The sequence below is a fragment of the Macaca thibetana genome, chromosome 2, assembly GCF_024542745.1.
Source record: "Macaca thibetana thibetana isolate TM-01 chromosome 2, ASM2454274v1, whole genome shotgun sequence".
NCBI lineage: Eukaryota > Metazoa > Chordata > Mammalia > Primates > Cercopithecidae > Macaca > Macaca thibetana.
This window is the reverse complement of record NC_065579.1, coordinates 149,999,874-150,027,766: the sequence shown is the minus strand read 5'-3', so window position 1 is coordinate 150,027,766 and position 27,893 is coordinate 149,999,874. Positions and strand designations below refer to the sequence as shown.

Below are 27,893 nucleotides of genomic sequence, written 5' to 3'. Positions count from 1 at the left end.
TCAGAGAGTGAATTCAGGCTGACTTGCAGGACTGGTGGAGGTTGTGAGCTGAAGAACTGGCAACTTTGTTTGGTTGCGAAGGTCAGGAGCCTTGGACTGTGAAAAGAAAGAGAAGGAAAATCCAGGGGGTAGGGGGTTGGGAGCAGGAAGGGGATAAGAAGTTCTTGAAGGTTTTCCCCAAAACTCAGCAGTTTAGAGACCTGTGGAAAAGGTGAGGAAAAGCTTGAAACATGGCTTCAAATTCATGAGGCGTTTTCATGAAGAGATATGCAGTGGGAGAGAGAAGCGGACGTGTTTCCAGTTTGGTGTTCACTTTCTGTGATTCCAGAGGGAGGGGTTTCCAGAGTGACTCAGCATGGGGACACGGAGATCCAGGTCAGGAGGGCACAGAGAGCGCCACCTAGGGAAAGCGTTTGCCACTGTGTGAGCAGCAAGCTTTCAAACGGGATGCGGGGCAAGACAGCGCCCCCAACCCGGTTACCCTCTCTTCCCTCCTCTCCCACAGTCTAAGTACAGAGGGAAGGTTTTCTGGTAAAGAAACTGTCTCTAATCTTTCTAAATTGGAAACAAACAAAAAATGACATGAAACAAGTATTTTCCAGGATGTCTCTCCCACACTACCTAGGTTCAGAGTTCTCTCAGAGGGTTCCCTGAGCAGAGGGAAAAATGGAAAGAGGAAAAACAGAGATTGAATGTCGCTGGCTGCGGCTGATGTCTTTGCACTGGGGTGGTGGTGTGGCAGTGGGCGTGGCCAGCCTGTCACTCAGGAGGCAGCATAACAGGTGGGCATACCTCCGCACCACCTCTGAGGCCTTCCTGCTCATCGCTGACTGCTCAGCCAGCCTGTCTTTATCAGTAACCTCCTTATAGAATTTGGGAAAAAGAGCCCTGGGGTCAACATGAGCCGCAAACACAGACATCTAGATCCAAAAGGAGGCCCTTCAGGCAGAGTAGGATGCATGATAAAACAAATAAGAAGGTCGCAGAAATCAGTCCCTGAAAAGAGCTAAACTGAAAGTGTGTTTCATGGTATTAATTGATGTCTTCTCTCTATGCAGTATTTAATATTTTTGTTACTGTGTATCTCAGTTTTTAATTCTGATGGCTACATCAAGTGATATTTCCAGTCTGGGTTCTGGTTTGAAACCTGAGGTGGAGAAAGCCTTTTTGAAACCAGTTAATATAGTATTCACAGAGTTTCTCTGTAGGAAATGGAGGAACACAGAACACATAAAGTCCCTGCCAAGGACAGAATCCCTCACCCCATTTAATGGAAGAGATACAAGCCTTTCCCTAAAAGTCCCTGCCAAGGACAGAATCCCCCACCCCATCTAATGGAAGAGATACAGGCCTTTCCCTAAGAAGTCACTGCTATAATTGGGCAGGCAGAGAAAAACACAAAGGCTGCCTGCAAGCAAGCCATCCAGAGGTTAAGCAAATGACAGTAACCACTGCCTTTCTTACTGAACTCCTAATGTGAGCCTGACATTTTACATGTACTCTCTCCTGTCATTCCCACAACAGTTCTTCAAGGTAAGTATCATTATCCTCATTTTGCAGATGAGGAAAACATCACTCCAAGAGGTTGAATAATTTACCCAGGGTCACACAACCAGAAAGTGGCAGAGATGAGATTTGAACCCAGGTGTTTCTGATATCCATTATGCACACTGCCTTCCACTGGCCAAGTCCACTAAGTAAAACAATTGGATGATTCAGGCAGAAACACACAAAGCAACATTTTGGCCCAAATAATATAAATTCTATCAGTTCCCTCTCCTCATCAGCTGAATAAAACACACTTGAATTTAAAAACCAAGAAAATTCTGTGTTCCATGTATTGTCTGTTACTCACTCACTGTCTTCTGTGCCAAGCAGAACATGGCCTGAGTCAGGAATTTAGAGGAGGCTGTTTATTATGTCTTAGCCATACAAATAGCAATTCAAGCACATCCCTGCCTCCATGGTTTTCTAATCCATCAGACAAAAAACATTGGAAACATACAGTCGACTGAAGATGCATTTGAAAATCTGTTGCAAAATAGCTGCCTCAAATTCTTAGTGGAACAAGAAGAGGTATAATATAATAAACATGTTCTCCTTTTGTGGCTATTTTTCTATCACTGGATGTCCAATGAATGCAAAACATCTCATTATAGCTCAGCTCTTATTCCCAGAGTCTAACATTAGAATGGGGCCTATAGTATATTAAATAAACAGCATTTATATGAAGGAGTCTGTACATGAATAAGGGGAGATAGGGGAAATTTTAGCATAGCCTCCCCTCATATAAAGAATGCTGAGAAGGTTTGGTTAATAAAAGCCACTGTCCTATAAAGTGGGTCTCACTGATTCTTGCCCCTCATGGAAAATGCCAAAGACAAGTGCTTCTGGACAATGTGTGCTGGAAAATGTGAAAATGTACTCGATATCCTGCAAAACTCAGCTTTTCCGATGTTGGAGTGGTTGGCATAAAGAAAAGACCTCTATGCTAAGCATTCCAAGACAAGTGACCCTTAGAATTACTAGGCAAATATTTCAAAAAGTTGATCTCAGACTCTACACTGGCCTACGGAATCAGAAAGCCAAAGTATAGAGTTATTGGATGTGAGAGGTATATGAATTCTAAGCTGAGAGCTGTTTTCTCAAACAAGATAAATTATTAGCATTTCAAAAAAAATTTTAATGGTCTCTTTTTCACACTTCCACTTAAACTTTTTCCACTAGTCCTTGCCCTAGGCCAGATTTTTGAAAAATCATCTCAATAATGTCATGAATGACTATCATTTTTAAAGTTAAGAGCTATGCATTGATGTTTAGGTTAACCACTCTTTTAAGGTACCAAGTGGGCTATGTAAAATAATGGCTTCCTGGATAACTGTGTATGTATTTTCTCAGGACTTAAGGGAGCAAGTGTTCAGTATCACCTATATGGGTTTATCACCTATTTCCTATTTCTCACACATCAAACCATCATGAGAAAGATTTGTGGATATACAGAGATCATCATAGCTTAATATATATTTATTTATATAGATAGATAGATATAATGAAGTTACCCAAACCACTTCAGGTTAGGTCCTCAGGGACAAGATAGATTCTTATGTGAGGAATGCTTTCCAAGATTTTTAGAATTCACAAACATACAAATATACAAATATTATTTAGAAGATGGATTCTCCATTATAATGAAGAGGCAACATGTACAGTGGTTAAGAACAGCTTTGAAGTCACACAAACCTTGGTTCAGATCTCACACACAAACCTTGGTTCAGATCTCACCCCCTCCACTTGCCAGCTGTATGATCCTGGGCAGGACTTCTCCAGGCCTCAGTCTGCAAAATAAGGGCAATGGTATTTACCCACTCAATGAGGTTGTGGTGCAGATCATGTGAAATGATGCATGTGAAACACTCAGCACCTTGTCAGACATGTGGTAAGCACTCAATAAATGTTAGCTATTAATAATAAGAACAATAAAATATTTTTAAACTGCTATCCTCTTCAGAATTTTAACAACCATATAAAAAGCAGAATGCCAAACTTAGCATTTATAAGACTATTAAATCCTGCCACTGAAATAAATTCTGTAGGCCTCATAGCCCATCTATTAAAAAAACCTGGTAATGACAGTGAATTATGGTGTGGGGGTGGGGGGGGGGTCCTAGCTAATCAGGACAGCTGATGCCACCTTCCATGCTAATGACATTGCACACAGAAAAAAATGTGATTTAAAATTCTTTTTTTTTCTTTCTTTTTTTAAATTATACTTTAAGTTCTAGGGTACATGAGATGGAGTCTCACTGTGTCGCCCAGGCTGGAATGCAGTGGTGCAATCTCAGCTCACTGCAACCTCAGCCTCCCAGGTTCAAGTGATTCTCCTGCTTCAGCCTCCCAAGTAGCTGGGATTACAGGTGCCCACCACCACGCCCGGCTAATTTTTTGTATTTTTAATAGAGATGGGGTTTCACTGTGTTGGCCAGGTTGGTCTTGAACACCTGATCTCATGATCCACCCACCTCGGCCTCCCAAAGTGCTGGGATTATAGGCGTGAGCCACCACGGCTGGCTGTGATTTAAAATTCTTGAGCCACTTTTGCCCTGGTAAAGTTGGGATCAGTGGGTGCACCAGTCCCTTTGCCATGAGTTATTCACAAATGCATGTATATAGCTCCTGGCTTTCTTCAGAATCTCATCTCTCTGAATCCTAAGTATACCCTATATTCTTGGAAGCTCAGGGTAACTACCACTTCAGCTTGATGCTGAAGTATTTTATCTCACTAAATGAACAGTTTTTGCCCAGCTGGATTCTTACTAAGAGAGTTTCAGACTGTTTTTCTCATTTCCATGTGGCAAGTGTGATAGAACCTTTTACATCATGGAGCTGAGCCACAGTCAATGTGAGACTGTGAGATTATACTCTGGAATTGATCCTGAACTTTTCTCTTGGCCAAGAGCCATTGCTCTTTAGAATAGATCATTCTTCTAAGAGCGCTACAAGTTGACCTTCTTTGAGAGGTCATTTTTCTTAAGGAAACGGTGATTTCCTTGCTTCAGATGGCCCAGTAGAGATGGTGTAAGCCATGCTGCATATGGAAGCTGGGTCTCCAGCTTGGCTCCCTACTCGTTCACTCTCTCACTCAGGAATTCACTCCCTCAGGCAGCCTTGCAGTCTGCCCAAACCAACTGCATGCCTTGGAAAAATTACAGATTGCCACCTGTCATGGTCCCTGGAAACACTTAAATCATGAATTTTAAGTCCATTACTATCAAAGATGTACTATATAAATGGGTAAACTTTTCTCAGTTTCTTTCTCCCAATTAAATGTTATATAGCAAGACTTGCTGGTAGGGCACAGGGGCCCTAAGACAGCTTAAACAACAAAACGAATAAAGGATCTGAAATAAACTTTAATGATCACTGTCACTAGAACCTCACATTTAATGCATCCCCATTTCTATTATTCCTGACTCAACTCCTGCTTATGGGTCTGGAACGCTGGGAAGCCACTGCAGGACTGGTTTACAGGTGTCTAATGGGATGAAAGCATATGGATTTGAGTTCTAACAAAGTTAGTAAAAGTGGTTCATCAGTGATCCTCCTCTGGATTGTGGACTTGGTGGGTTCCTTCTGAACCTTCAGACCAAGGAAAGTCTTACACACACTCTGTTTCCTCCATATCCTCTTCTACAAAATGATTGTGTGTTTGTCAGGTTGCACTCTGCATCGGGTTACTAGAAATACAGTAGGTTGCACTGATGATTTAACTCTGTGTTCTATAAGGGCTACGGGATCTCATGCAGATTTTTGCAAAGTTATATGCAAATCACAGAGCCCGGCCCTTTTCTTAACAGGATGGCAACCTTGTTCCTCGGTGGCACCTGGGACCTGGAGATCCTTTCTCCACTTACGTTTAGCGCGCATCCTGGGACTTGTCCCTGCAGCTCACCGGGTTAGCCGTGGCACCGTTGGGACCTCCCACCAGGACTCCAATCACCCACCTCTCTTGAGACTTCTCTGGCAGGGCTGGTGTGGGGTGCAGCCTTTGCTCAGAGGGCAACATGTTCCAAGCAAAATCTCCCCGCCTGGGCCATGGGTTTACCCTCGGGGCTCCCTTCTTCTCTACTGGGTGCAATTCGAGGTTGCTGAGCTTCTCTCCAAAGTCTAAAATGGTGGGGCAGTAGGGACCTGTGAGAGGCCCCATGGCCCAATGTACTTCCCCCAGATCCCACTCAGAACAGCAGGTACGCCCAGGCCCCTGCTGCCCTAGCGGTCTGCAACATGAGTGAAGAGGTTAATTAGAGGGACACACTTGTCTCTGAAGTTTACACCAGGATGAACATTTCTATTATCAGTGGCCCCCAATCTGGAAAAACCCATCATTCTAATCTAGCTTGCATCCCCACATCATGAGAAAGAGGGAAGAAGAAGGGATGATGTATGGTAGAGAAGATGAGGGTTAACTTTAGCCTTTCCCAAACACTGGCAACAACCACTTCCTCAACAATTTTTCTATCTGCTTCAGCCTACCCAGATTTTTTCATGTTTTTCTAGCTCCTCCATAACCTCCCTCCCTCCTGAGGTCTCTGGTTCAAAGACCACCCTACCAGCCCTATTTGCTTCAGGTTATCCTGTTGAGGGTGGGTGGGAAGTGTGAGAAGATACAAATGAAAACTGGCCACATGTTGGTAATTGTTGAAACTAGATAATGGTACATGGACATTCATTATACCATTCTCTCCACTTCTGTACATGTTTGCAATTTTTCATAATAAAAAAAGTTTTAAAAGTCCTCCAGTTTCCAACACACTCAAGAGAGAGCCCTAACCCCAAACACAGAGTTTCGTGGAAACCCCACACCAAGGCAAGAGGCAGAGATGATGATTCCATTTCATATATACACTCATTTTCTAACTTTTTTTTAAAGGCCCACTGCTTTATTTTCAATAGATTAAACCTGATTTCTGAGAGGTCCTGAAGTTGGGCTTACTTCCCTGGCTGGGTTATGGGGGAGGGCAGGGTAAAGGAATCCTTAAAAAAGTTTACACTTTTATGTATCTCACAATCTTATTGTGAGGATGTGACTTGTTCAGTGTTCTGAACTTTTCGAAGGAATCGTGCTCTCAATGCAAAGTGTCATTCTCTGGAATTGCACCTGGCTCAGGAAAGGACTGTCTTTGTACTTGAATTTAAATCCAATGGAGAACTTTAACACGGGCATTTGCATGACTGAGAATTGCTGCTGTCTTTTTTCCGTATGTCACTTTCTTGAATGTGTTCTAATAAAATGATTCTAAAGCAGGCTGTTGATATACAGTGATTTATAAATACTTTCTGTTGAGTGCTGAGGCCCTTAATTCTCTGCCAAGAATCCTCCCCATTCCACTTTCCAGAAAGATCTGTCAAGCTGGAGACAGATGCAATGAGCGTGTGTCCGGCATGATGGCGGCACCACTGCAATTGCAGCACTAATGAGAATCATATCAACCACAGCAATTTTGTCTTCTGGTTGCCTAGCAACAGAATTTGTTTTTCAGAATAAAGATAATCATAGGTAGAAGATGAGTGTGGTGGTGGGAAGGCAGAGGAGGAGGGGGCAGGACAGGAACAGGAGTATAATTGACTCCACAAGGGAGGGAGTGAGGGAGCAAGGTAGAAGGGAGAGAAAAGCAGCCAAAAAGAGAGACAGGCAAAGTTCAAACTCGTGCTTTTCAGTGGTAGTCCTCAGCACGTTCAAGTGATAATCAATGGTTCAATTTTATTTACAAAATTAAACCTTTTGATATCAACCTATAGCAATTTACAAATCTCATTAGGCAAACTGGAATCAAAAGGGGAAAATATATATCTCTGAAGGTAGATATTTTGAGAAACACTTTTTATCCCAATCTTTATGCCCCTCCAGCCAAGACTAGCTAGGGCAGGGGTCCCTAGCTCCTGGGCTGCAGACTAATGCCTGATGATGTGAGATAGAACAGTTTCATCCCCAAACCATCCCCCACCCACCCCCTCACCTCTCCCATTTATAGAAAAATTGCCTTCCATGAAACCAGTCCCTGGTACCAGAAAGGTTGGGTACCACTGAGCTAAGGCACTCCCATGAGCTAGTAGCAAACTTGGGCCAACTCTTTGGGAAAGAGGCATTGTTAGGAACCTCATGGCTTAAAGGCTTCATAAAGGGAAGGGGAGGCAGAACCAGTCAAGGAGGCTTCCATTCACTGGGCGCTTTTCTGACACCGGGTACCAGGAAGACACTTGATGTCCTCCTCTAATTTTCACAGCCATCCTGAGAGGCAGGTAGTACTTTGTTTTCCAAATGAAGAGAAGTAGATAACTTAAACTCACAGCTAGAACATAGCAGATCTGTGATTCAAATTCAGATCTCTCATCCCCAAATCCATGCTTTTCCAGGCCACTGGGCTGATGGCCCAGGTGCCCAGCCTGGGGTCTTCCTTGCACACCTCCCACAGGTGTTCACATCAAGGAACTGTGCAGTTCTGTATGCCCTCGGGGTGCAGACCAGTGTCCTGCTCTTCCTTGTGTGATTGGAGAACCCTGACGGCCAGGGTCTTTGTAGCACACATCCATGTATCTGTGCCTTGGTTGTGTAGAGCACAGGCTGATGAGGCAGAAATCACCGTTTGGTTTCCATAGGGATTTGTTTACTTAGCAAATATTTTTCGAGTGCCTCCAAGTGCTGGGCATTATGAAGTGGGTGAGTAAACAGTCCCTGTTCTCACAGAGCTTACCAGTAGAGGAGACAGATATTAAGTAACACATATGAGTGGATATTTAAATACAACTGAAAGGAACCTTGGAGATGATTGAGATCAACTGATGAAACTGAGACCCAGAAATGCTAGTTGCCCAAGCAATGTGCCCAAGACCGTATAGCAAGTTAGGGGCAGAATAAAGACTAGAACTCAGAACTCCTGATTTTCATTCTTAGACTATTTTCTCCCAGAATGTGTCACACTCTGTTCTGTTGCATATCCATTCCATAATAGACTGCCCCCAAGCCCCAGCCAGCCATATAATCATGTTGATCCATCAGGACACTATCCCCATTTTTAGGAAAAACCAGATAGTATTTTGAAATGATAAGGAGTGTAGTGAAGTAAATCCCTGAGAGTGGTGCTTACCAAAGCTTGTTTTCAGTGTTATCTCAGAGCCCAGAGAAGAAACAGAGAGAAAGGCAAGGCTCCCATGCGGTAGCGACACTAACTAATAAGGGTGCTTACAGGTGTTTCAGTGTTTTGGTCTGACCCCAATACTTTCTCATCTCCCAGATTCAGCAGTTGCTCATTCACTCATTCATTCAACAAATATATACTGAGTGCCTACTAGGTGCCAGGCACAGTTCTTGGAGCTAGGGACACAGCAGTGAACAAAACAGGCCTCCCTCATGGAGCTTACATTCTAGCTGTGAGAAACGGACAATAAACAAAATAAATAACACGGCGTATTAGAAGGTGCAAAATGCTACAAAGGAAAATAAGAAAGGAAGGTAGAGAGTGCCAAAAGTAGAGATGCATTTTTAAATAGGGTAGTCAGGAAAAAGACCTTCCTTAGAAAACGATATACTCAGTATATCATTTTCTTTATTTAGTGACATTTAAATGTATGTATATGCATACATATGCACATAATGCAAGTCATATATACATATAATTTATATAATACAAATACATATGTAAGACCTTCCTGAGAAAATGATGTACTGAGTCATTATATATATACATATGTACATATATACATACCTATATATACTATACATATACAAATATACAAATGAATTGGTGACAAATATATCACTTTAAGTATGACAGTGCATTTGACGTGGTTTAGCATGTCGCTGTGGGCCTAGCTCTGAATAGCCAGCATATTGTGTAATTTGAAAAGTCCCACAAGCTGCTTCCTACTCCTTACAGAAAAAGAAAAAGAAAAAAAAAACAAAAGCTTCTCATGGCATGTACCAATGCCCAATTCCTAGCATTCCCTTTTTGTGGGGCACTAAAGCAGTAGTTCTCAAACTTGAGTGTACATCAGAATTGCCTGGGAGGCTTGTTAAAGCACAGACTGCAGGACTGTACCCCCAGAGTTTGTGGTTCAGTAAGATTTGGACGGATACAAAATTTTGCATTTCTAACAAATTCCCAGGTAATGCTGATGCTATGGTCCAGGGACCACATTTTGAGAACCACTAAATTGAGCTATTATAGCTAGGAGGTTCCTGTTAAAATGAAACTATTACCTGAGAAATGAGGCATCCATTCATTAGGATGAATGGACATTATCAAAGTAGTTGTCCTTAAACAGCAGAATTGTTTAAAAATTGGACTATTTTTTTAAACAGGGGTAAGTTTCAGACGCCACAGCCAAAGACCCCAAGCATGGAGGAATTAAACAAGGAATGTGTCCTCAAAGGAGGTGCCAACAGTATTTCATTATTTGTCTATCAATGCTTTACATTTTCATAACGTAATACTTTTATAAGCCCTTTTGACCACTACTTTCTTTTGACCAGTTAACCTACTAGGTAGGCAGAGCAAATGAATTATTACATTGTATAAATAAGAAAATTGAGACAAAAAGAGGTTATATGGCCTCCCTTGGGCTATCAAGTCTGAGAATCCCAGCTCTCCTACTCCCATTCCGTTTTTCTTTCTCCATTAACATTTTTCATAACACTAGCAATAGCTTTCTCCTGGGACATCTATTCTGGGATCATTAAAATCCAGGACATACAGCTGCTCTTGGCCTTTTGCCCTGTTCGGAATCCCACTTGCTGCAAGTAGATTATTCATATAAATGATTAACTGTGGCACGTCCTAGGCCCTGCATCAGTTTCTTCTGCCATAAACACATTTTTATTCTTCTCCTACCAGTTATTTTATGGAGAAAATGCTAACTCATTTTATTATTAGCCTAAGCTAGAACTTATCATTATGAAAGCAAACCTGCTGGGGGAAAACACACATAATCCTTTCCAAAGGCAAATAGAAAAGACATTTTGATTATATGTACCATTGCTTTCATTCCATTAGGAGAGATAATTGAAAGTTTTCTGTTTCACTAAAGTACCCAGCAAAATGAGAGTAGATTTTTTTATATCTGATGACTGGTGAATCACCTCTTGAGTATTTAAATATACCTACCCCTCCACAAAAAAAAATGAAAATGAAGTATAAAATCCTTTTTCCAAGTTCTTGTCCTTCTAGTCATCTTCTCTATGTCTGCACTGTCTCCTCTTGGTGAGATGGTGAGGTCTTCTATTGACTCTCATGGTAGGGACCCTGTGGGTCACAAGGAGCTATCTTCCTTCCACTTCTATACTGTCTTTGACTATCCAGCAGCCCAAGGCTTTAGAAGTTTAATTTCTAAATCTGCCCTCATCTGTCACCTAGTACATTGATATTGTGACCTCATCTGCCTCCTGTGCTGCTATTGAGACCATTCATTTATTCAGTAAACATTTATTAAACATTTACTATGTATCAGATACGCTGGGAGCCACTAAGCAGGCTACAAAAATGAGTTTGAAATAATCCTGCCCTCAAAGAACATGGCATATTATAGAACCACTCTCTAAATCACATGGAATCATAAACATCCAGATGTCTTCTCTGTGTGGGTTACAGTCCCACACAAGCTGCTCCCCATTTTCATTCTCTGTACTCTATGCTCAAAGAAAGCTAGTTCATGAGTTTTTTTAGCTTCAACATAAAATAGATATCATTAGGAAAGAAAATATACCCGGGGAAGAGAAAAGTGGGATGAGGAAGGAGAACTAGTCTGTGATTCTGAGTACACACAGAGATAGGTATGTATCAGCAGCCCAAAAGCATCGGAAACAGGGAGCAGTGTAGGATCTAATATCTGCTGTAGACATTCCATGTGTGGACCATGGAAACTGATATATGTGGGTCATAAAGCTTGGATGACTAGAAGTTTCATATTGATGAAAGATCCAGTGTGAATATGGTTTTGCTGAGCTTTAGACTCCAAAGTGTGCTGTGAAAATGACTGTCCTTTAAAAAAATTAATGTTCACTGCGTCACAAGGACTGAACATAGGAGAAAACAGGTTGAGTTGCGGGAGAGAGTGGAATGCAGAGGATTCAATGAGCTGAATCAGTATTAGAGAACCCATAAGAAAGATTCAGATCCTAATCCAACAATGTGCGTGTATGTGCATATAGGTACACAAATACATATGCACAGGAAATGTGTCAAAGGCCAGTTTTTATGAGGATGAGTCTCTTAAATATATTTCAAACTTATAATCCAGAAAGGAAGACAAGTTTAGAAAACCAAAAGTGCAGTCAGAACTAAAGATAAGATTGTTAGGTGACCACACATCTTCCTCCCATTTATATGGAGCCACCTGAAGGTGTAGCACCTTTTACACTCTCAGCAGCTTAGAGGGGCCCAGGCTCTGACCACTCTTTTTTAGATTGGGCTTCATGAATAGAAACACAAGCCAGGGGTTCAGGGCAGATATGGAGCTGGTTCTCAGATCTGTCCTTTGAAACCTGTTTTTACTGGTTCTGCAAACCTGTCCTGGCCCTGAAGAGAGTTTTCTCAGCACAGGTGCTTATAACCAGGCTTACTAATGACCATCAGAGGTGCCAGTGGCATGATAATACAGCCAGGCCTACCATGGGTGGATGTGGACATGGATAATAGTAGCCGTAGTTAGAATTCAGAGAGTTCAAAAATAGCAATGATGGGAGAGGGGGTTTCTATGTGTCTGCTTTTGAGTTTCTGGGATGGTGGAATAAGGAATGTTATTCTATCTGTAAGGATGTCCAGTGACTCTGTTACCTATTAGTGGTAACCTTCTAATCAGCTTTATACCTAACAATGTGGAGGTTTTAGATTTGGCTGTGCTGAGTTCTGCTGAGTGGTTGTTATGGCATGCATCTGAGTAAAGGGAAGTACCAGGATGGGCATGAGATAAAAAAAATAATTGATGTAGAAAGAGGGTTTAGATTTTATTGGTGTGGCACTCTCACTCTGAGAGTGACCTGTAAGTATAGCACTCTGAGTGTTGCTCTGGTGTCTCACAGTTTCACGAGGACTTGCCTGGGATCTTGGCCCTGAGAAAAGCAAGTGATTGGTAAAATTGATTGACACAATTGAGCTTCTCCAAGGCCAGCTGGAAGTTAGCAATGAAAATAGGAGACTTTGTACTTCTCAGACTCTCCTGTGTTCTCATTTGCTATTGAGGATGCTGACCTATTGCTTTATGTTTTGGTATTTCTGGGACTATTCAACTAACAAACTTGTAGGAGAGCCACAGATATAACCCTCAAAGCCAGGCCAACACAAATGATCTAAGTACTCTCTTTCTATCCTGCAAAACCACATAGGCAGGCTTCGAGATGGAATAAGTCATTAAAGAGGAGGGGGGGTGGTCCTTGCAGTGCTTGATTGATTGGCTGGTGTAGAATAAAAGTGATGACATTTCAGCTTAATGGCACAGCAAAATGTTGCTTGTAGGGCTACACACAGGCACAGCCTTCCAGGAGAGGCCATCAAGCCATCAACCCGGCATTTCTGGCTTCATGGCAGGAGTGAATGATTCAGAAATTAAAGTGAGAAAATAATGAGCCCAGTGAGTGTGATGGTCATTCAAAGACGATTGCTTAGATCATTACCACATGCCAGTTTCCCAACATGCCTCAGACCTCTAATTTGGCTATAGTAGTAAAAAATCTGGACAACTTATTTTTCTCCATTAAAAGTCTTATAAAAATACATATGGAGCCAGGTGGGTGGCACATGCCTATAATCCTAGCACTTTGGGAGGCTGAGGTGGGCAGATCACTTGAGTCCAGGAGTTTGAGACCAGCATGGCCAACATAGCAAGACCCTATCGCTACCAAAAGATACAAAAATTACCCAGCACGGTGGCATACACCTGTAGTCCCGGCTACTTGGGAGGCTGAGGTGGGAGGATCACTTGAGCCCAGGAGGCAGAGGCTGTGGTGAGCCAAGATCACACCACTGCACTCCAGCCTGGGCAATGGAGCAAGACCCTGTCTCAAAATAATAATAATAATAATAATAATAATAATAATAATGCATATGGGAGCAGGGGTGGGAGAAGTAAGGATGTGGAGGGTTAGATAGAGTAGCACCACTAGTCACATCTTTGGTAAATGTTTGACATGAGAAGGGCTATAAGGGTTATGTCCAAAATAGTATAATGATTGGGGTTCTGGAGAGTCCCTCCACTATTAGAGACTATAGAAATGGCTAATACCTCCTCCAGAGGCCAATGAAGGGGTTATGTCGCCAAAACAAGAGAATGTGTATTGCTAATAATTAGTGACTCTCAATAAGTACTGGGTATCCATCACATTCCTTCATTTATTCATCTACCAGCTATTTATTAGATACCTACTATGTGTCAGGCACTATTCTAGACAGGAAAGAGAGAACAACAACAAAAACCACAAACAAGAATTCCTGCCCTCATGGAGTTTATATTCTGGTGGAAATACAGACAAATAAGTAAAATATATAAAATGTTAGATGATTATACATATTATGGTGAAAAATATAGCTACAAAGGAATGTAGGGAGTGCAGAAGATGAGGAAGGAATGCAGGGAGAAACTAAGATTCAATGACTGACACAATCAGGGCTACAGAACACTAGGAAATTCATCCAGATGATCTCAAGGCAGATAGTAGTGATGAGTCTGTGAATTTCGGAGGGAATGGAGAGGTAAGGGTTTTGCAAGAAACATACACAAGATTTTATAAGTCTCTCTTTATACTCCCCACAAAAAGCATGAAGAATGGCCGGACACGGTGGCTCACACCTGTAATCCCAGCACTTTGGGAGGCCAAGGCAGGAGGATCACAAGGTCAGGAGATCGAGACCATCCTGGCTAACAGGGTGAAACCCCGTCTCTACTAAAAATACAAAAAATTAGCCAGGTGTGGTGACACACACCTGTAGCCCCAGCTACTCAGGAGGCTGAGGCAGGAGAATCGCTTGAACCCAGGAGGCAGAGGTTGCAGTGAGCTGAAATTGTGTTATGCCAGCCTGGGCGACAGAGCAAAACTCCGTCTCAAAAAAAAAAGAAAAAAAAGCTTTGGGGAGGAGCAGTTTTATCTAGGAGCAAGTAGGAACTCTCAGATAAGATAGCCTCTGCCCCAGTCTTCATGCCTCCACTGGAGCGAAGAGTGTGCCCAGAAATGTGCCCCAGAAGTCAAGTGGGAACCTCAGACTATTCCCCCATCCTTTACCAGCAGTCAAGAGAAGCCTTTCTGATATGACATCAGCCTAGGTTTGAAGAACCTAGATTCCATTCAAAGTGATGATGACCTCACTTATGATATGGTTAAACATCCTTCAAGTTCACATGGCAAGATTCTCGAAAACAAATCAAGGTTTGGTCCAAGTTCTATGTGAATCTGGGAGCCAAGAACTCGTACTAGTCATACACTATTCATAAATCAAGGGAAGCTTAAAGAGGCATTGCAGATTCTGAATAGTGTGACAGGTATTTGTTTTGTCCCTAGGAGGTTTAAAAATATTAATTCCCTTTGGTTACTTCCCCCTGATTTCTGGCAGACTGTATGGTCCCTCCAGTCTAGTTTGATAAAGTTTCAGCAGCAGCAGGAAGCATGGTTTCCAACAATGCCTGCATGGAGACCCACCATGGTAACTAGTACACGGACAGAGAAAGTCCGGGTTTGCTTTATCACAAATAGGACAGGACCCCAGGGGACCCAGTGAAGAGGTGCAGGAATTCCTGCTACAGTCTTGGGATAGTAATTCATATAGAGTATACCTATTGCTTGGTTCCTTGTGCCCAAGTAATGAGTATGTTCAACCTAGGTCTGAGTCCCTGACAGCAGGAAGATGGCTCAGTCACAGTTGTGGGTAAATGTAGCTTCCCCGTGTCCTCTCCCCAGACCCCACAAGACTTATCAAATTTATGCAGCAGACTTGAGAGTTAAGGAGAATCTGGCTGTGTCCTCCCAACTGCCTCACTGTGCCCTCAAGAGACAAGCTTTTAAAGTTGAAGCCAGATGGGAGGGGAGCTCAAAGTACCAGCACACATGCCCACCCTCCCATTCATTGTGTAATAGTTACCATCTAATGCTAAGGTTATCTCTGGAGAGATACATTGCATGACTAAGTTCAGGAGGTTGTCTGCCATTGCTATGTTGAAAAATTAGTCTAAGATGGTATTGGTTAGCCTTTCCAGATAAGGGCTGAATGGGGCAGGTTCATTCCAACTCAGGTCTTGTTATAGGAGCCAACTAATATAATGGCAAACAAAAATCACATTCTCTATGTGGCCATGAGAAATCAAATGTGATACTTGGTTATTTTCTATTTTCTTGGATCTATACTTGTGCTCAGCAGGGGGGCTCTAAACATGCCTGTATAGGTCAACCATCTTTTTGTCCTATCCTGATAAAAATTTAATTTTGAACATGACTCAGACTCATCTGTAGATTGCAAGAACTTTTGAACTTACATGGAAGTAGCTGGATTAAAAGCCAGTATAGTTTTATAAAATCCATGTCAAATCACACTAGTACCCGAATTGGTAATTGCCACAGAATAAGTTCCATGAGGGTAGGGAGATTCTTGTCTGCTTTCTTCACTGCGATATCCCCAGTACCTGTGCTAGTATCTGACACATTGTAGATAATGCAGCTACAATTACATAGCATGTACAGCAAGTGCAGTCTCCTTAGTGTACAGAAACACAGAGAGAAAAACTTCCCATTTTTAGTGCAACAAGACTGGTAGATGAGGACCTCCCCTGTTGCAGTGCTGAAGAGTAGGAAGTTCTTTAGAATGATGTTATACTTGACAAAAACAAGGAGCATGCTGCTTGAGTTCCAGTTCTTGATAATGCAAGAGTAGAAGACAGGTCTGATGCATGATCTGGTAGGCAAAACTCAAATCCAGAATCGAGGGCCAGGATCGTTTAACAGGTAGGGCCTGTTAAACCTAGCAAATTATAGCCTTGGAGCTTCTTTGCTAGGTTTTCAGGTAGCAAAGAAGCTCTAAGGCCATAATCAAAGTGGGCAGTGGAACCCAGGTGCACAGCCAGATGTGGGAACTACAGGGTGGTTTGGTCACTGACAATTCAAATAATTCCGATAAATGCCAACTCTTCTCTCAACATAGTTTTATTGTGTAAATGAGCTTTTAAATGCACTACTTAACTTCTGGGGCCCTGTAGATCATTTCTAATTAAGAATGGAAAATGGGAAGATTGAAAAAAGAAAGCATCAAGGGCCAAGAACAATGAACAAGAGAATCAACCCAACAGGGCACGTGTCAAAGAAAAAACAAAGAAACAACTGCTATGAGAAGTCAGATTTGAAAAATGTCCCTCATTTTGTTTGCTTCACTGAGTTGTTTACCAGTGAGAAAGACTGAAGTCTCAAAGACTGCTGATTGCAAATGCACTTCTCTCTGCCCTACTCCACCCCCATCTCATTCAACATTCCTGAAGCTCCAGGAAATGAAAATGTAAGAATCAATCCATCTATTGTCAGTCAGCCCAAGAAATGGTCAACAGTGGCGTCTGATGCCAATTCCCTGGTTGCAAGTGAAGCTGGTCTTCAGCTTGATTTTAATGAGCTTTAGGACTGTTCCAAAAATACATTAAAAGAATAGAAAATATCCTTAATTAGAAGAATCATATAGTCCATTTGGGAGAGAGAAAATATCAATACTCAGGGAACAAAATTCATACCACGTAGGATAGGAATAGCTATTGCATTATCCTGAGAGGCCCAAAAGTTAGAATGATCTTGCCTCCCTTTTTATCTCTATCCAACACCGAAGATGAGTCATTGGATGTAATGGCAGTCATCTTCAGGTTGTTTTTGTTTGTTTATTTGTTGCCCAGGCTGGAGTGCAGTGGTGTGATCATAGCTCACTGCAGCCTTGACCTCCTGGGCTCAAGTGATCCTCCTGCCTCAGCCTCTTGAGTAACTGGGACCACAGACATGTGCCATCACACTTAGCTAGTTTTTGTAATTTTGTAGAAATGGGATCCTACTGTTTCCCAGGCTAGTCTCCAACTCCTGACCTCAGGTAATCCTCGGCCTCCCAAAGTGCTAGGATTACAAGCCAGGTTGTTTTAAGAACTACAAGTAATAATCATGGTAGTAGTAGTAACAACAATAATAAAATCCAGTAAGTCGGCTATAATTGCATTCAGTTTGTATTTGTCTTAGTATGGTCCCATTATAACTCTCTCCCTTTCTTAACTTTAGTTTTCCTGCCACTCTTTCAAAGTTCAAGTTCCCAGACTCCTACCAATACTCATCCCCAAGACAATTCAGTCGAGAACAGAAGTGAATATATCTGTCAGGATAAGCCAAGTTTTGCTATGGTAGCAACTCTGAAAATATTGGTGGCTTTAAACAACAAGGACTTACTTCTTGTTAACACTACATGTTCGTAATGTAGTTTTATCCATAGCAGGGGGCTGTGTTCATTATAGGCCCTCAGGGACTCTCTGGCTGATGAACCAACTTCTAAAGTTGCCAGTTACCATCCCAGACAGAAAGATAATTCTGAATGCTCTTACTCCCACAATTAAATGCTCCAACCTGGAAATGACACCAGTGACCAGAACTAGTCACATGGTCCTTCTCAATCACAAGGAACCCAGGAAAAGCAATTAAGTTATATATCCAGAAGGTGGAAATATTTGGTGAGTGTCAGAATGACTACCTTAACAGTTAACATCAAATCATACTTGCAGATAATTTACATCTGGACTCCAATATTTATATTTTGGCTTTAACTCAAATAGATTTTCAAATTTTGGCTCTACTCAATAGACTTGTGTATGTGGATTTCAAACTTACACATTGAAGTAGTGTTATTTATGTTTAGCTCGTGGTTTGCTTTCTGTTAATCTTTGTATTAGTCCGTTTTCACATTGCTATAAAGAAATACCAGAGACTGGGTAATTTGTAAAGAAAAGAAGTTGAATCGGCTCATGGTTCCACAGGCTGTACAGGAAGCATGATGTCTCATCTGCTAGGCTTCTAGGGAGGCCTCAGGAAACTTACATGGCAGGAACAGGAGGAAGAGAGAGAGTGAGGTGGGAGGTGCCACACCCTTTTAAACAACCAAATCTCACAAAACTTACTCACTATCACAAGAACAGCACCAAGGGGATGGTGCTCAACCATTCATGAGAAACACCTTCCTGATCCAATCACTTCCCACCAGGCCCCGCCTCCAACATTGGGGATTATAATTCAACATGAGATTTGGGCAGGGACACCATATCAATCAAACCATATCAATCCTACTACCCTAATTTCTACTCACCCCTGTCCATGAACATTAGGTGCCATGTGTAGGGCGTCAGTGGTAATGTCAATATTTAATTAAAATATAAAGGTAAGAAACCTTCTTGTTCTTCTTGGAACTTTTTCCAGACTTAGGGAACCAATTTTTAGGGTATAATGGCCTGATGAGTCTAGTGGGACATGGGCTCTTCTCTTAGAGCTTAATTTATTACATTATTCATATGCTAAGCAGTGGAGTTCTCTATCAGCATCTGGCATAAGATTCTCTACACAGTAGATGATGCATGGTAGGGAAGTGAGCTTACTGAATCCCCAATAGCAAAGTCACTGACCAATGTTGCAAAGTATGTTTTACATAAGTGTAAGAACATACCACATGTGTCATGTCACCTCTTGTAAGTAATGCTATAAGATTGCGTGACATTGCTCTAGAAATCACATAGTTACTCCATTATTATGTAGCTTGCGGTATCATTGCCAGGGCAAATTCAACTGTAAAACACATTCAGATTATCTGCAAACAGAGTAATGGACACAAGCAGACCTGGGGAAGAAAATGTAGCACTGTAATGGCATGGAACACTGGGTTGGAATCAGGAAATTTAGCTTTGATCCTAATTCTGCTATTGATCAGCTATATGAGCTTTGAAAAATACGTTAGCCCAATCATCTCTTATCCAAACCTTTTTCCTAGGTCGGGCATGGTGACTCACACCTGTAATCCCAGCATGCTGGGAGGCTGAGGTGGGTGAATCACTTGAGGTCAGGAGTTCAGGACCAGCCTGGCCAACATGGTGAAACCCGTCTCTACTAAAAATACAAAAATTTAGCTAGGCGGGGTCGCACACATCTGTAGTCCCAGCTACTCAGGCAGCTGAGGCAGGAAAATTGCTTGAGAGACGGAGGTTGCAGTAAGCTGAGATCCCACCACTGCGCTCCGCGTGACAGAGGAAGACTCTGTCTCCAAAACAAAGCAAAAGAAAAAAAAAAACTGTTTCCTAATCTGTAACAATGGAAAGTAATAGAAACTGATTTCTAAATTTCCTTCTTTTTTTAATCATACACTTTCCTATTATTTGCTTAGTTCTTACCAATAATTCCGTGACTTTTATGGGGGAAAAAATAAACAAATACACATCCTAAGTAGTGTTGAATTGGAGAAAACATATTTATATATAAATAATAACCTAATTTTATATATAATTATATACATAATTATACTGATAAAAGAGACATAGATACTGTAAAATAATAATTTTTAAAAAATTATTTATGGCTGGGCATGGTAGCTCATGCCTGTAATCCCAACAGTTTGAGAGGCCAAGGTAGGATCACTGGAGTCCAGGAGTTCAAGAGCAGCCTGGGCAACATAGCAAGATCTTCTGTCTACTAAAAGTTAAAATAAAAAATAATTTAAAAATTATTTAGCTTGAAATATAGGCAAAGATGTTTTCAGAAATTAACATATATGCTCCATTTTCTCTCTCATTTATTTATCCATTCATTTAAAAATATATTGAGCAAGGCCAGGTGCGGTGGCTCATGCCTATAGTCCCAGCACTTTAGGAAGCCGAGACGAGCAGACTGCTTGAGCCCAGGAGTTTGAGACCAGCCTGGGCAACATGGCAAAACCCCATCTCTACTAAAAATACAAAAAAAAATTATCCTGGCATGGTGGAGCACACCTGTAGTTCCAGCTTCTCAGGAGGCTGAGGTGGGAAGGTCACCTGAGCTTAGGAAGTCGAGGCTGCAGTGAGCCAACATCGCACCACTGCACTCCAGCCCAGGTGATGGGAGAAGTGAGACCCTGTGTCAAAAACAAAAACAAAAACAAAAAACTGTTGAGCATATGTCATGTAATCAGCTGGGTTAAGTGAGTGGAAAGGTCCAAGGACATTAAGGACACTGGCAAGAGCATTACTAAAATAATGAGCCATGCACTTTACTCTCCAAGAGGTGAAGCATAATTCCCCACTCTTTAACTCTGGCCTGTGTATAATAACTCATTTTTAAGGCGTACAGTGTGAAAGGGAGGGAAAGGTAACTTCACAGTGGAGAAATCTGGCAAACACTACCTCAGTCAGGTTATTATCAACAGGTTACCTCCGTCAAACATCAACAATGAGAAGTCACGTTGATAGCACGCACCCTTGATATGATGTGCTGATGGTCTTCCTCCCCAAATCCATAACCCCAGTGTACTCATGAGAAAAACACAGACACATTCCAATTGAGAAATATTTTACGAAAGACTTTACCAAAACTCAATATATTCAAAAGCAAGGAAATCCTGAAATACTATCACACCCAAGAGGATTCTAAGATAACATACTAAATGTAATATGGCATCCTGAATGGGATTCTGGAAGGGAAAAAGAATATTAAGTAAAAACAGGGAATCTGAATATTGTATGAACTTTAGTTAAAATTGGTTCATTTATCAGAAAACCAAACACCACGTGTTCTCACTCATAAATGGGAGTTGAACAATGAGAACATGTGGGCACAGGAGGGGTAACAACACACACTGGGGCCAGTCAGGGCATGGGGGGCCAGGGGAGGGAGAGCATTAGGACAAATAGTTAATGTACAGAGGGCTTAAAACCTAGATAATGGGTTGACAGGTGCAGTAAACCACCATGGCACACGTATACTTATGTAAGAAACCTACACATTCTGCACATGTATCCCAGAACTTAAAGTAAAATAAAATAAAATAAAATAAAAAATAAAAATGAGTCATGGCATCTAAGCTACATATGAAGGAAAGCAATGAAGAGAGAGTATTGATGGATTGGGAGAAAGTAAAGGGCTCTATGAACTGGAGGTCTAGTGGGGTGGATGAAAGATCTGAGTACCTGAATAAGCAAATTGGAAGGAGAGGAAGTTGTGGTAAGGAAGGAAGATATGAGGTATTTACTTCTAGCCAAGATAGAGAAGTAAGAACCAGATTTACTTCCCAGCCTGAAACAATTTTTTTAATGGGCAAAATATAACAACCAATACTTTTCACGACACTGGACATGAGACAACAAGGACAGTGTGATCCCTGAGAGACAATAACCAAACCAACCGAACCCTACAAATACCCCAGCTTACTGCTTTGAGTTTCCAGATGTCAGTGCAGGGAGAGGTGGAATGCCTGTTCCCAGGCAGAGTGAAAAAATCTCAAATTCCCAGGAATCAGGAAGAGTACTCAGAAGGGTCTTACCTGAGTAGTGGGGAATAATAAATCCTAAACTAAACATGGCTCTGTTTCTGTCTATGAGACCCTGACTCAAAAAATATAAAAATTAAAATTAAAAAACAGTACATGATTGTATAGTCAATGAGGTGGATGGGGGGATATTTCCTATAAAGAAGTTTTTTTGTTTTTTTTTTTAACACCAGCAACTTGTAAACACTCTTGAATATATTAAAATATATAAAATGAAATAAATTTGGGAAAAGATTATGTAGAGATATGCTCACAAAACTCAGTTATCATCAGTCACTCCAAGTTTTCCCTGTATTCACTTCTTAACCAATTTACGGCTTGTTCCTCATCTTTTCTTTTAGACAGAGGCTTTCTGGGCTCTGCTTATACCAGCTGTACTTGAGTTTTCCAAGAGTGCTACAGCATGACCTGATATGAAACTGTGTCCCTTCAGTCTGCTTCAATCTGTCTGGTCACTTGCGTTTCAGAGCAGGTGTGTCGCAGGCATTGCTGTTGGCTGAGCACTCATAATTAGCTCTCTGGCATTCCCCTCACTCTCTGTCTCCTTTGTCAATGAGATATTGTTCTTTGATCCAAGCCGCTTTTGAATTTTCTTTTCTCTTCTGATCAGAATAGAAAAACACAGAGATTAAAAAACATCTCCAACCTTCCCTTGTCTACCTTCATAAGACTCTGTCATCTATATCAGGATCAGAAGGCTTGGCTGCATACAAAAGAAAAGCCCCAGGTGACACCAGCTTAAATAAGAGAGAAGTTTATTTTTCTTTCACATAACAGACAACTGCAGGTAAGCGATCTAGGACTGGTAAAGAAAATCCACAAAGTCCTCAGGCGCCCAGCTCCTTCTAACTGATTCCTTCACCATTCCCAGGGTTTAGTCTAATTCTCATATCCTAGATGGATGGTGTTCCAGGGAGCAGGTTGGGCAAAAGGGAATCTGTGCCATCCCCCATATTAAAAAGACCATTACAACAAGCACTAAGAGTTACATCCCATTCACCAGAGCATGATAATACGGCTGCAATAGCTGCAAGGGAACCAGAGAAATGTAGTCTTTTACTGGGTAACAAGGTATCTCCCCAAGCCACCCAAAATGAGTCTTCATTACTAAGAAATAAGGGCACAATGGGCTCTGGGAGGCACTTGGAAGTCTTTGCCATCCATACTCTTTTTTTTTTTTTGAGATGGAGTTTCACTCTTGTCACCCAGGCTGGAGTGCAATGGTACAATCTCAGCTCACTGCAACCTCTGCCTCCCAGGTTCAAGTGATTCTCCTGCCTCAGCCTCCCGAGTAGCTGGGATTACAGGCATAAGCCACCACGTCCGGCTAATTTTTGTATTTTTAGTAGAGATGGGATTTCGCCATGTTGGCCAGGCTGGTCTTAAACCCCTGACCTCAGATGATTCGCCCACCTCAGCCTCCCAAAGTGCTGGGATTACAGGCGTGAGCCACCATGTCCAGCCTCCATACTATTTCGTATTACCAGAAAAATAGCTAGTAGCAATCCACTGTACATATCTAATTAGTTTCCTCCTCCACATTGTGTACTTACTTTGTACAGAAAAAGATGTTATTTATCTTGTGCAGAAGAGTATTAATGTATAGCAAAGGTATCCTTGAGACTCATAACTCCTAACTTATTCCATATATCATAAAGAAGCATTGTATTTTTCCTTTTTAATATTTAAAATATATTTTAAGACAGATCAATTTTTAAAGAGTTATGAGACATTTTCCTCAAAACTGAAGATGCCACAATGAAAAGCCCAAAGTTATAAGGCATTTAAAATATACACTCTATACTTATTTCTGAAAGGACTTGAGAGAGTTTGATTAAAATGCTAAAAAAGATGTGAAATTTAAAAAGTAAACATAAGAGAATCCACATGAAGGATGCAAGGGATGTAGAAGTTCCAAATTTATGATGAGGCGAAGTACAGCACTTTCCATGCACTTCAGCAAACTCCAGTTGACAATAATTGAAAACCTACTCCATAAGATAATTTTTTTTTTAAAGACAGAGTCTCACTCTGTCACCCAGGCTGGAGGGCAGTGGCACGATCTCGGCTCACTGCAACCTCTGCCTCCCGGGTTCAAGCAATTCTTGTGCCTCAGCCTCCCGAGTATCTGGGACTACAGGCGGGCGCCACTACACCCAGCTAGTTTTTGTATTTTTAGTAGAGACGGGGTTTCACCATGTTGGCCAGGCTGGTCTTGAACTCCCTACCTAAGGTGATCCACCTGCCTTGGCCTCCAAAAGTACTGGGATTACAGGTGTGAGCCACCATGCCCAGCCAAGAGAAATGTTTTAAAACCACACAGTCTCTATGGTGAAGATACTTTCAATCCAGTGAAAGGCACAGGAATGTAGACAAATACCATCCAAGGCAAAAAATGTGCTGGAATAGAGATACAAATATAATTCTGCTGAGTGAAAAGGTAGGGAGATGTTACTGGGAACTGCTGGTGGTGATGGTGCAGACAGGAGCTGCTGATGGAGGGGATTCATGGATGAGGTGGCCTTTGAACTGGCCTTAAAGATAGAAAAGGATTTCCAGAAGATGACAGAGGTGTGGTTTGGGAAAGGAAGGAAGAAACTATTCCAGGCTGAGAAAACATCATAAATAAAGGTCAGGGAGTTGGGGAAATGTTGGCTCTGTCTGAGAATCGGAAAGCGTAGGTGTGATTTGGAGTGCAGGGTCCGTCTAGGTAGCAGATGAGTAGGAAAGACTGAGAGGTTGATCTGAAAAGCCTTATGTGGTATGCTGAGGGATTTGGACCTGGTTCTCTGGTCAGTAGAGGAATAGGAGAAGAAGGAAGATGAGCATGCTCACATTCTATGACCTCTGTTTTCTCAGAAAGTAGTGAGCAAAGCTTCTGTTCATGAGATGTTTGTTAGTTTGTAAAGAATGTAAAGGGTTTAGAAGAGGATAATATGGTAAGGAATCGAAAAAGAAACAAAAGAATTGTGAGAAACCTCGAAGTCCCCACTGATGTGTTGGAAGTGAATTTGTCTTCACATTGTTGACAAAAGCTAAAGGGCAAATGTATTAGATTAAAGAACATTTTGGCTTTTGACAATACAAGTACATATACCGTGAGGCAAAAACATATGTACCTTCTCTCACCACTGCCTTCTTTCAGCACAGCAGGATGATTTTGAGAGACCTTGATAGAGGAACCAAGGAAGGTGGTATTGAAGAGCCAAAGAGAGAGAGAGAGAGAGAGAGAGAGAGTGTGTGTGTGTGTGTGTGTGTGTGTGTGTGTGTGTGTGAGAGAGAGAGAGAGAGAGAGAGAGAGAGAGAGAGAGAGAGAGAGAAACAGAGGCGGAGACAGAGACAGGATGCAAGAGATGGGGAGGAGAGGGGAGCACTATTTGTCTTAGTTAAGTAGTTAGGAAGAAGTTATCACTGGGCAGTAGTTGTTGGTCAGAGGAGAAGGTTATGTGTGTGACTGTGAATAAGGTGGCTGACATTTGGATGAGTTTTTAAAGCAGTGCTGAGTATTCTGGAGCACAATGACACTAAAAGAAGAGAAGATAATTTTCCATAGAGACACTTGTACAAAGAGAAACTGAAATGATAACCCGAGAGATATTGTCTGGTGGAGTGGGAGGGAGATAGACCTTTCCCCTTACTTCTTTCACAAGGGCGTTGTAACATTAAAGATGAATGTGGAGATTTAAGCAGAATACCTTTCAGAATGACAACCCTGTAGCAGAGCGAATAGTGGGGCCCCAAAAGGCCACAGGGCTCAGACTGGCTGGAGCAACTCTCCCCCACACTCAGGCTGAGTCCTGGCATCTCCACCTTGTGATTCTGCCTGGGGGAAGCTGCAAATTGGAACACAAAGTTAGATCTTAAGAATACTTTTGGGTGTTTTTTTGAAAATTTGTTTTATAGATGAAGAAATAGGTCCGAAGAGAGTCAGTGGCTTGCCTGAGATCACTGTCCACATAGGGGCAGAACTGGATGGCCATCCAGACTCTTGACTTATAGTCCAGTGCTCCTCCTGCCATTTCTACTGTGCTGGGGGGCTGATGCAGTTCACTGTGAGAGTGCCACTGAGATCTGTGCAGCCCTGGTGGCTGTGCATGTCCCTCCCAAAGATGCAACTATGGGGACGTGATCTGTAGCCTGCCAGACGAAGGGGAGCCGAGGGAAGCAGTCAGATGGGGATTTCAGGAAATGCTCTAAAATGGGTATTGAGAGGGTTTTAGAGGAAAAATCTACTTACCACCCTGTTTCAGGGATATTAAAATGCAGTGCAAACCTCCCACGTGCACTTAGGCTTTCTGTGCCTTCTGGGGACTGATAGATCTTCTCTAAAATGCATTGATCCTCTGAGGGAGATAGACCACAAAGTTCTAAATCCTCTCCTATCTGAGAGGTAGAAGGCTGGAAGCTTTAAAACATTGACCATTGTTCCATTAGGAAGGATGAGCATGACAATAATTATCTAACTTTTGCAGCAGCTGAGCATCCATCTCATTGAGATCCACCAGACGCACCTGCACACCCCTGGCAGGCTGCAAGCTCTAGGGCTCAGCACAAAGCAAAGCAGAGGGGAATGCAGATACTTTGTCCAGAGGTTTAGTGAGGTGCTGAATAAAGAAAGGATTATTACCACTGGTGTTTTTATAGGAACACCTGAGAGAAATAAGCTAGACAAGCCTTGGGTTTTCCAGATTCTTTTAAAGGAAGGAAGGAAGAAAAAAAAAAAAAAGAGCAAGAGTCAGAGTTTTGTATATTTTTGTACATTTGACTTTATTTGTATCATTTTGTGTTTTTTTGAGATAGGTCTCATTCTGTTGCCCAGGCTGGAGTGCAGTGGTGTGATCTCAGCTCATTGCAGCCTTGACCTCCCAGGCTCAACTGATCTGCCCACTTCAGCCTCCCCAGTAGCTGGGATTACAGGCATGCACCACCACACCCAGATAATTTTTTTTTTTTTTTTTTTTTGAGACAGAGTCTCACTCTGTCACCCAGGCTAGAGTGCAGTGGCACGATCTTGTCTCACTGCAACCTTCGCCTCCCAGGTTCAAGCGATTCTCCTGCCTCAGCTTCCCGAGTAGCTGGGATTACAAGTGCCTGCCACCACACCCGGCTAATTTTTGTGTTGATTTTTGTATTTTTTATAGAGACAGGGTTTTGCTATGTTGCCCAGGCTGGTCTCAAACTCCTACGCTCAAGCATTGTGCCCACCTCAGCCTCCCAGAGCTAGCCTTACAGGTATGAGCCACTGCACCCGGCCACATTTAATACTTTAAATTATTGTAAACACATATGTGATAAATGAGCTATGCAAAGAAGTCTCTTTTATTTTTAGTCACCCATTCAGGCCCTTTTAGAATAAAAATATATGTCACGGTAGCCATGTGCCCAGGTCTATATATAAAGTAGTTTATGGAACAGTTCTGATTTTAAAGAAATCTGTCTTATAGCCAGACCATGTTTCTTGGTTTCTCATTTGGGATTTTTTTAGACGTAATATGATAACATGGTTACCATAGGTGCAAGGTGAATGGCTAGCTGGGTAGGTAGCCATCACAGGTATTCGAGACTCTGAATCATACATATACACAATTTTAGAGCTGGAGTGGACCTTGAAAATCTTTCAGTCCAACCCTTTTGTTTTGCAGATGCAATAACCATGGCTTAGAAAGTTAAAGCTGCTTGTCCAAGCCACAGAGCTGGGAATCATATCCAGGGCTCCTCATTTTTAGTCCAGAACTCTTGACATTGTATCTCTCTATCCTGGTGCTCTGAAGGTCAATTTTTTGGCAGATCAAGGGCCACTCCATGGGCACCACTTACCAAAACAAAGCCTTATGTGAGGCACTGGTTTACGTC

The 27,893-nt window shown here is 41.9% G+C and overlaps 1 protein-coding gene across 26 annotated transcripts in view; it reads left to right on the top strand.

Annotated features, from left to right (window-relative positions):
• KALRN (kalirin RhoGEF kinase) overlaps nucleotides 1-27,893 on the top strand; it is a 708,666-nt gene that overhangs the window by 494,723 nt on the left and 186,050 nt on the right. For 8 of the 26 annotated variants that reach the window (XM_050781551.1, XM_050781549.1, XM_050781547.1 and 5 more), the window contains exon 34: nucleotides 5,355-6,802. The exons of the other annotated variants lie outside the window; for them this stretch is intronic. In XM_050781551.1, the coding sequence (XP_050637508.1) occupies nucleotides 5,355-5,417 (63 nt within the window). In that variant the 3' untranslated portion in view covers nucleotides 5,418-6,802. Of the gene's footprint in view, nucleotides 1-5,354; nucleotides 6,803-27,893 lie in introns of those variants that run through there. 26 annotated transcript variants of the gene reach the window in all.